Source organism: Lepus europaeus, chromosome 17 (assembly GCF_033115175.1).
Source record: "Lepus europaeus isolate LE1 chromosome 17, mLepTim1.pri, whole genome shotgun sequence".
Taxonomy (NCBI): domain Eukaryota; kingdom Metazoa; phylum Chordata; class Mammalia; order Lagomorpha; family Leporidae; genus Lepus; species Lepus europaeus.
This window is the reverse complement of record NC_084843.1, coordinates 31,637,175-31,647,170: the sequence shown is the minus strand read 5'-3', so window position 1 is coordinate 31,647,170 and position 9,996 is coordinate 31,637,175. Positions and strand designations below refer to the sequence as shown.

The 9,996-nt window shown below is 58.6% G+C and overlaps 1 protein-coding gene across 1 annotated transcript; it reads left to right on the top strand.

Moving 5' to 3' along the window:
- Positions 1-1,515: 1,515 nt before the first annotated feature.
- Positions 1,516-9,948, top strand: ANKRD2 (ankyrin repeat domain 2). The gene is made up of 9 exons (XM_062214777.1): positions 1,516-1,672; positions 4,579-4,680; positions 4,928-5,086; positions 5,196-5,303; positions 6,593-6,691; positions 6,979-7,077; positions 8,659-8,757; positions 8,910-9,008; positions 9,737-9,948. Exons 1-9 carry the CDS (start codon positions 1,586-1,588, stop codon positions 9,917-9,919), a joined length of 1,035 nt encoding a protein of 344 aa, XP_062070761.1. The 5' UTR covers positions 1,516-1,585; the 3' UTR covers positions 9,920-9,948.
- The last annotated feature ends 48 nt before the right edge of the window (positions 9,949-9,996 follow it).

The following is a 9,996-nucleotide window of genomic DNA, read 5'->3' as shown; positions in this document are numbered from 1 at the left end:
CCTTCCCTCGCGCCTGATGTGTGACCTCTGGAAGCCTCCCGCAGCTCTGTTCTGGGTGGGAAAGGGTGGGCACAGCCTCCCAGGTTCTCTGGGCACAGCAGAGTGTACAGCAGTGCAAGCCTTGAAATGCTCGCCCTCTGGGCCCTGAGGCCAGCTCCTGTCCTGTTGTCACGGACCGTGACAGAAGCCTAGACTTCTCTTTAAAGTGGAGGTGATGCCACCTGCCCCACAGCCTCCGTCAGTTGCCAGGAGGGCCAACTGGGAAAGCAGATGGGAAACTGCTGTGCAGGTGAAGGTGGCGTGCCAGGAAGGTGGCACCAGGGGCTGCGCTCTGCTGCTGCAGCAGGAGGAGCCTGGCTTCCGGCTCCAGCCTGCAGGCCAGACCATCCTGACGGCGGCCTGCGGGAACCCTGGAGGCGCACCCCTGTGCTGCTAAAGCCAAAACCCCGACAAACTGGGACTGTAACCATGTGTCAGGCTTCTCTCCACTCACCAACAAGGGACTGGGGGGGGGGGGGGCGACAAAGGAAGTGCTCCCTGTGCTTCCTTAGGGGTGGGTGTGTGCTTGGGCGGGGACAGGAGTCCCAGGAAAGGTTGCTCAGCTCAGGGCAGCCAGGTGAGTGTTGTAGTGAGGGCAGCCGCTGTCCCGGGCAGGGTCAGCCTGGGTCAACCTGGCTCGAGCCTCCAGGTTCCGGGTGTGGTACTGAGCAAGTCCAGGTCTGCTTTTCCTCCGGGTGGGAGTGTCTGTCGGCATGCCAGCCCCTGCTCATGGTAGTCTGGCACTGCCTCGGCCTGACAGGGAAACCCGGGGAGGGAGGATGATCATGAGCAGCTGGGGCCCCCATCAGCTGGGCTTGGCACTGAACCTGGGCTTTCTCGGAAGACCCTGCGAGTCGTGCCAGGCCGCCTGCAGAAGCTGAGGCGCTGAGGGAGTTCATACGCCTGACAACCGTGACAAAATGCCCTGTTGCTTCACCAGGGGGCGCTGTGGGACGCAGGGAGGCAAGGGCCGCAGGAGCCTGGATTAGAAGAAAGCAGCTGCCCGTAATCCCACCAGTACCCTGGTCCTCCGGCCTGGACGAGGCAGAATCTGCCCCCTCCCCAGAGCCAGCAGGGCCTGTTCACAAGACAGCCTTGGGGCGCAGGCCTGCCCAGGGTCCCTGTGTTTGGTTTTCCTTGCACTGGCTGGGCAGGGTTTCCAGGCATCCAGCAGGTGGCGGTGCCATCCAGGTCAGGGGATGCATCTGGCGGGTCCCTTGTGCAGCCTGGCTGCCAGGGCAGAGGTCCAACCAGGCCCAAGCACTCAGGACGCAAGCTGGACAGTCTCTTTCCTGCAGCCCTGCTCTGTGGGCACTGTGCCCTCCAGCTCCAATAGGCCAGGGGTTGGAGAGGGGCCACTGTTCCCATTCCCTGGCTCTGGCCTACCCGCCCCTGCTCCCTGGGGCTGCCCGAGGTGAAGGTGACAGGTGGGGGAGGCAGGTGGAGAATCGGGCCAGTGAGCTCATGGCAAAAGCTCCCAGCTGGGCGGGGTGGAGGGGCTCGGGCCTATAAAGCCCCCAAGGCCGCGTGGCTGGGAGTGGCAGTCATGGACGGCACCATGGAGGGCTCCGAGGCTGTGCAGAGGGCCACGGCGCTCATCGAGCAGCGGCTGGCGCAGGAGGAGGAGAGCGAGGTGCGAGCAAGGGATTGGGGGTCTGTTGGGAAGGAAGAGCCTGACTACCACACCTGGGTGGGAGGACAGGTGTCCCCCTCGAAGGGCTCACCCGGCCCCCATTCCCTCCCCAGGTGGTCTTGGCAGATGGCTGGTGGTGGGAGTCTGAGGCTTGAGCCCTTAACACTGAGAGTGTGGGGAAAGGGAACCGGGTTGGGCTCCCCAGACCCTGCCCACAGCACTGGCCTTCCGGAGATGGGCCATGCAGGGCAGACAGCTGGGCGCCGCCTAGAATGTCAGGAATGTGTGGCCCTGAGATCCCCCAGCTGCCGGGTGGGAGACTGGGGCAGGGGCACCTCCAGAGGTTGGTCATCCAGGAAGAACACGGACAGGGAACAGAGTGAGGAAGGGGTGCTGGAAAAGGAAGCGTGGATTTCCCCAGGACTGGCGGTCGCACTTGGGGAGGCCTTTGGGGTCGTATTTTCTGGGGCTGTTGGCTTGTCTTACTCACCGTATGATTTAAAGCAACACTTGACCGACTGCCCGCTCTGCCAAGAGCCCGGTGCTGTGACGAGCCAGAGGACCCGTAAGGGCCAGAGCATGCTTTGTTTTCACCGACCCAGCATTCATTTTTGTCAGCGTTTGTCAGCTGCACAGCCAACCAAGAAACAAAGCAGATGGAAGACACAGGCAAAGCGGGATGTGGATCGCTCCCACGGTGGCCCCAGGACCACTGTGGACAGGATGAGTTGTAGGTGGAGATGGGGGCAGGAGCTAAGGTTTCACGGGTGAACATGGGGCCGGTGTGAGAAAGCCTGGAAGCAGGGGATCAGGCTGGAGAAGGGAGGCAGGGGCCAGGCCAGAGGACCCTGTAGGAGACACACTGTGGGCAGTGGGGAGCTGCGCCGTGTTGTCGAGGGAGGGACAGCAGTGCCATCCGACCTATTTTAGGAGAGCAGCTCCTATGGCCCTGAGAAAGGCTTGCTGGAGAGGGAAAGGTTATCCTTGGCAGGAATGGGAGGGGGAGATAAATCAGTATTAGAGGTAGGCGCTGTTCTCAAAAACCGAGTGTGGCTGAATGAGGAGGCGAGGAAGAGGGAAGGATCAGGACTCCAAAGGGAGAAGAGGTCAGGTTTGTGAGGGGAGCACCTGGGCTGAGGCATCCCTGGATCTCCAGGAAACCCACCGCCCACTCCCCCAAGGGCGTGTGTGCATGGGACAGGCATGGCGGTGTTGTTTCTAGAGGGCTGCCACTTCAGCAGTGGACACAGAACAGTCCGCCATTCATTCATCCAGCAAATACAGCCCTGGGGCCGTTAGGACACAGGGTGCCCACAGAGTCAGCCTTCCCATAGTGTCTGCTCCATGCCAGGCACTGCACATGTACCACAGTCTACCAATAAGGTGGAAGTGTGTTTTGTGAACTTAACATCCAATTCAACAAATACTTATTGAATCCCTACTGTATGATCGCCCACACATCTGCAGTGAGGGTTTATAGATCCTGGTAAGACCTGAGTGGGCATTCCAGCCCCCAGTAGTTTCCACCTGGCCCCAGCCAAGCAGAGTTCTTGGAGGAAAGCCCCTGTCTGGTCTGCACCCCTGGCCTGCCATGGGAGGGTAGGGAGGGCCGCCAAGGCCAGCTCGGGGGCTGGAATGCACATGTGGGGAGAGCACTTGGTTAGGGTGAGTTGAGGACTTGGGCCATCTTCCGCTGCTTTCCCAGGCCATTAGCAGGGAGTTGGTTGGGAAGAGGAGCAGCTGGGACTTGAACTGGCTCCCATATGGGATGCCGGCACTGATGGCAGGGGCTTTACCCCTACGCCACAGCTCCGGCCCCTCGGGTCATCTCACGCCCCGGGAAGAACAATGTTTCAGGAGAGACCAGCACCGGGAGACCTGCAGCCATGTGCAGGGGAGAAGACCTCCCTCAGGCCCGTCCTAGAAGAGGCTAGTGCCAGAGCTGAGGGAGCAGCTGAGTGAGCTGTGGGGGACATTCCTGCTGGCCGCCATCTTGGCTTGGCCCCCTCCAGCCTGAGCAGATGTCCCTGGACTCACATCCATACAGGAGGACTTCCAAGAAGGGGGAGCTAGCCTTTCACCCACGGGACCCAGAGCAGCAGGTGGAGAGGGGATCTGGCAGGGAGTGAACAGGCTGAATCCCCTCACTCTGGAAAGCAGCTCTTGCTCCTGTCCCTTGGCTTCCCAGGAGCCACAGTCTGCAAGCTCTAAACGTCACAGATCAGTGAAACCGAGGGGGGCAGGGAGGCTGTGTCTGACAAAGCTGCCGAACTTTCATATTGCGAACTACAGCCATTTTTAAAGCTATCCTCTCCAGTTACAATTATTTCATCAAAGTGACTTTTTAAAAATTTATTTGAAAGGCAGAGTTACTGAGAGAGGGGGAAAGACAGAGAGAGCACGCGAGGTCTTCCATCTGCAGGTTCACTCCCCAAATGACCACAACGGCTGGATCTGGGCCAATCTGGAGCTAGGAGCTTCTTCCGGGTCTCCTACGTGGGTGCAGGGGCACAAGCACATACACGGCTTTCCCAGGCACATTATCAGGGAGCTAGATCGGAAGTGGAACAACTGGGACTCGAACTGGTGACCATATGGGATGCCGGTGTTACAAGCAGTGGCTTAATCCTCTAGGCCACAATGTTGGCTCCCAAAGAGAATTTTTAATACTTAAAAAAAAAAATCTTGGTGCTTGGCAAAACGAATATACTTAGTGGCAGGAAGCCAGTATATTTACTCCAGGTCCTGGTAGGCTGGGGACCCATGGCTGTCAGCAGGGTTGGGTTTGAGGCAGAGATGGGGGGCTGTGACAGCTGCCTCTTTTGGGGGCTGGGGCCTTGGGGTGGTCGGGGGAAGGGCCACCTGCCTCCCCTGGTGCTAGATTCTGGTGCTCTGTTTGGTCGCAGAAACTGCGAGGAACCACCACGCGGAAGCTGCCCATGGACTTGCTGGTGCTGGAGGACGAGAAGCACCAGGGTGCGCAGAGTGGGGCTGTACAAAAGGTTAAGGTGAGTGCGGGACAGCCCAGGGATGCCTTGCTCCAGGACCCACAGCTCCACAGCTCAGGCATGTGTAGCACCGGGAACTGCAGCCGCGCCCCAGGCCCGCCGCACAGGACGGCCCCAACCTGAGGCTTCTGGAGAGTCGGACCTCAGTTTCCTCTCTCGAAGGTCTCCCTCCCCAGCCCACCCCTACCCCCAGCAGCCCCCCAGTCTCTGGGCCCCAAGTGGGGGTTGATGGGCCATCCCCACGCAGGGCCAAGAGCGCGTGCGCAAGACCTCCCTGGACCTGCGGCGGGAGATCATCGACGTGGGCGGGATCCAGAACCTCATCGAGCTGCGGAAGAAGCGCAAGCAGAAGAAGCGGGAAGCCCTGGCCGCCTCGCAAGAGCCGCCCCCGGAGCCTGAGGAGATCGTAAGGGCCCCGGGGAGCAGTGTGCGCGTGCGCGCGCGTGCGGCGGGGTGCGGCCAGGGTGGCTTCGGGTCACCCGCGCGGCCCTCGGTGATGGGCTTCGTGCCGGCAGACCGGCCCTGTGGACGCGGAGACGTTCCTGAAGGCGGCTGTGGAGGGGAAGATGAAGGTCATCGAGAAGTTCTTGGCCGACGGGGGTTCGGTGGACACCTGCGATCAGGTGATGCCTCCCTCGAGGGGCTGCCGTCTCTGCCCTCCCTGCTCCAGGCCGGGTGTCCTCTGGGTGAGGCGGGAGAGTGTGCAGAGTGGGATTTACCTAGCTCCTTCTCAGACCCTTTCCCAGCTCAAACCAGCTCCAGAGCAGCCAATGTCCCTCGCCTGTTTAGAGAAGAGGGGAGTGGAGGCAAATAAAGAGCCCAGGACCAGGGGACTGGACTCAAAACCCATCTCTCCCACCCACTAGCTGTGCAACCTGTGGCTGGGCTGGGCACGTCTCTGTGCCTTGACTTCCTCCGCTGTGACATGGCCTTCTTTCCTTGCAGTATGTTAGAAATGGAGTATTAGTGCCTCGATTAGTATCACTGAATGAATGGAAAAACTGTAAATTAGCTTGTGGCAAAATATAACGGGAAATATGCCGTTCTAACTGTTTTAAAGTGTCCAATTCGGTAGTATTAGTTACATTCACGATGTTGTGCAATATTTGCCATTGTTTTTTAAATTTCTAGATTTTTCTCCATGAAACTGCCTCTTTCACACGGCATGGGGTGCTGTCTTAAGCACACATGGTTCCTCACCTTCGGTTTGCATTGCTGCAGGCTTTGAGCTCGTGTCCTTTCTGTCCTTTACACCCCAGGGTCTTGGTCCTCTCGGCCGGTCCGAGCACTGCCTCCTAGTACCGTGCTAGGTGGGAGTACAAAGAAAGAAAGCAAGCGGAGGGTGGGGGGATTCTGGGGAGTTGTCCCCAGAGCAGTAGAGACACGTGCTGTGGCCTGCGTGTTTCGAGTCCAAAGCAGGAAGCAGCTGCCCTAAAAAAGGAGGACGTTCATTTCTCCCTCGCGGCAATCATCGGTCATCAGGGAGCAGCGTGACCTGCTCATCCTGGCCCTGTGCTAGGCACTCGGCAAGACTTGGCCTGCCCGTGAACTCTCTCGCGCAGTCCAGGCCACCTGCGGCCCTAGGGCAGTGCTGGCCTAGAGGTTTCCAGTGAATGATGTCCATGAGCTGTAAATTGAAGGATAGCACATTTTCCTCAAGCGTATGGGGTGGGCGGAACAGGCTCATCTAGCAAAAGGAAGAGCCTGTACCGTGGCACGGTTTGATGTGGAGGTCAGAGTCCATGGGCCACATGGCTCCAAGACTGGCCTGGATAGCACATAAAGGAGCTGGCAGAACACAGAGGACACAGGGACCCAGCGCGGGGGTCAGAATCAAGCCATGGCAAGGCCATGGGAGATGGGCTCGGTCCTGGGGTCAGAGGCCAGGCCCTGAAAGTCTCTCTGGGGACAGTTCCGCCGGACAGCACTGCACAGAGCATCCCTGGAGGGCCACATGGAGATCCTAGAGAAGCTTCTGGAAAGTGGGGCCACTGTGGACTTCCAGGATCGGGTAAGTGAGATGGCAGGTATTGAATGGAAGGCGGGAGGTGGACCCAGCACCAACAAACCCGCTTTCCTGCAGGCCTGGGACACAGACGGGCTGCACAGGGCCAGGTCCCACCTCCAGTGGGTCGTGGGGCAAGCCCCAACTCCCCCCTGTGCTTGCTGTGCCTCTAGCTTGGACAAGCGGGGCCCTGCGGGTTCCTCTGCCTCACAGGAGTGCCCCTACCCATCCCCAGCACCTCCCCTCGGGCTGTCCCCCTGTCCCCATGGTGAGGCCTCATTCTTCCCTTCTAGCTGGACTGCACAGCCATGCACTGGGCCTGCCGCGGGGGCCACCTGGAGGTGGTGAAGCTCCTGCAGAGCCGAGGAGCAGACAGCAACGTGAGGGACAAGGTGAGACAGCGCTGCCAGATGCAGCAGACACCGGGTGGCTGTGGGGAGGAGGTGCGGGCAGAGGGCAGGAGAGCCCAGTGAGCAGGGAGGAGGTGAGTAGGGCTGCAGGACAGGGAAGCCAAAGCCGTGAACTGCTGGGCCTCTCAGCCAGGGACGGTCCTTGTCATCACTGCAGCCGTGAGGGACCACCATCTGGGCATGGGGGCAGGAAGAACAGTGGCCAGGATGACAGGCCACTTTCCTGGGGGCTTTGAGACCCTGGAAAGATGCAGGATCGGTTCACCCATGCAGTCCTGCACCATCTGCTGTCTGTATGTATCCAGCCATCCTCCCACTTAGCTGTCCGTTCATTCATCCATTCATTTGTTTTTCCACCATCCTTCTGTTCATTCATTCCTTCTCGTGTAGCTTTAAACAAGTGACTTAGACTCTGAGCCTCTGAGCCTCATCTGCAAAGTGTCTTGCAGAATTCTACTGTAGATTAGGTGGGAAAATCCATATAACAGATTATTTATTCAACATAAGGCTCAAGGTTTTTTTTTTTTTTTTAAGATTCCTTTGTTTATTTGAAAGGCAGAGTGAGAGTGAGAGAGAGAGGGAGGGAGGGAGGGAGAGGTCTTCCATCTGGTGGTTCATTCTCCAAATGACCACAAAGGCTAGGGCTGTGCCAAGCTGAGACCAGGAGCCAGGAGCTTCATCCTGTCTCCCACATGGATGGCAGGGGCCCAAGCACTTGGGCCATCTGCTGCTGCTTTTCCAGGCTGTTAGTAGGGAGCTGGATTGGAAGTGGAGCAGCCAGGACACAAACACATCCCAGCACTTCAGGCAGCAGCTTTACCTGTTATGCCATAATACCAGTCCCCAAGCTAATGTTTTATAAGCTTTTGTCATGCCCATCAGATATCATCTCTCAATAAATGGTGGGGGTTTTTTTTGTTTTGTTTTGTTTTTTTGTTTGTTTGTTTGTTTTGTTTTTTGACAGGCAGAGTGGATAGTGAGAGAGAGAGAGACAGAGAGAAAGGTCTTCCTTTTTGCCGTTGGTTCACCCTCCAATGGCCGCTGCGGCCGGCACATCTCGCTGATCTGAAGCCAGGAGCCAGGTGTTTCTCCTGGTCTCCCATGCGGGTGCAGGGCCCAAGGACTTGGGCCATCCTCCACTGCCTTCCCAGGCCATAGCAGAGAGCTGGCCTGGAAGAGGGGCAACCAGGATAGAATCCGGTGCCCCAACCGGGACTAGAACCCGGTGTGCCAGCGCCACAAGGCGGAGGATTAGCCTGTTAAGCCATGGCGCCGGCCAATAAATGGTGTTTATTATAATTGTTAAAAGAAAGATGGAGGAATGAAGACTTGCTCACAGGTGGGTGAGAAGGGAATCACAGACAGCTTCCTGGAGGAGGTGGCATTTAAGGTTTTAGAGTTCAACTACTGGGCTGGATGATGGGAAATAGCACCAGTCCCTGCTCCTGCTTGGCTCAGGCTTTGGCATAAGAACTTGGGAGCTGGGTTTAGAGCAGCCCCCTATCCTGGGGCTCCATAGTTTGGACAACATTGGCCAGCAGTTCCCGCTTACCCCTCATCCAGTTGCTAAGCACACCCCTGCACGTGGCGGTCCGCACAGGGCAGGTGGAAATCGTGGAACACTTCCTATCCCTGGGTCCAGACATCAACGCTAGAGACAGAGTGAGTGCTGGACACCTCCTGCTTGGCCCCCATAATGGGTGTGGTCCTTCCCTCTGGGGCCTGCAGGGTGGGGTCTCTCGTCCCTTTCCCGTTGCCCCGTGCCCCATCCTGCTGCCCCCAAGGGCTGTGCTGAGTGTCAACACTGGCTCTAGGAAGGGGACAGTGCCCTGCACGATGCAGTGAGGCTCAACCGCTACAAGATCATCAAGCTGCTGCTCCTGCACGGGGCTGACATGATGGCCAAGAACCTGGTGAGTTCACTGCTTCGCTGATTCTGTGATCGGTGTGGGCGTTTGCACACTGGAGGTCTGCTGGGCCCGTGTCATTGGCTCTGGCTCATCATCACAGTACTGGACTCCTCCTCTCCAACAGCAGCCTCCCAGCTCCCCCCGGGTATGTCTGTGTCCGGAGTACACATGCAGAGAAACAGCAGGAGGGGCAGTGAGAGGTCCTCCCAAAGGCCCCACAGAGAGGCCAAAGGGAGCCCCGCCAGGCAGGCCTACCGAGGCCAAGGCTGCGAGGGACACAGCTGGCAGGAACCCAAGAGCTTGGGTGCCCCACCAGTCCTAGCCCACCATGTTAGTTCCTGGTAGCCCTATAGGTCCAGCTCTTCTTGGGGACCCAGAGCTGTCACAAAAGACAGGGGTGTGTGTGTGTGTGTGGGAGGCACGGGGGCTCACTCTGGCTTAAGAAAGGCTGACAGGATCTCTGAGAAGCAGGGAGCTGTGGAGCGGGTGTAGAGGAGGGTTTTCAACCTTAGTGGGTGGACGCTTGGGGCTGGATAACTTTGTTGTGTGCCCAGCAGCATCCCTGGCCTCTCCCTGCTGGGTGCCAGCAGCACCCATCCTCCATGTGACCACCCAAAAGTCCTGACACATTACCAGCTGCCTCCAGTGAGAGCCAGGGATGTGGCAGAGGGCCCCTTCTGGAATAGCCTTGGCAACAGAGAACAGATTTTCTGTTGGTCCCCCTCTCCCAGGCAGGAAAGACCCCCGCGGACCTGGTGCAGCTGTGGCAGACTGACACCAGGCACGCCCTGCAGCACCCCGAGCCGGGACCCGAGCAGAACGGGCTGGAGGGGCCCGACGAGAGCGGCCGAGAGACTCCCCAGCCTGCCCTGGCCCAGCCCGAGGGTTCTGAGGCAGCCCCCAGCGCTGTCTGAGGACCCAGCGCAAGCGAAGTGCACCCACAAACTCCCATAATAAAGGCATTGTTTTTGCTACTTGTCCGGACTATTCT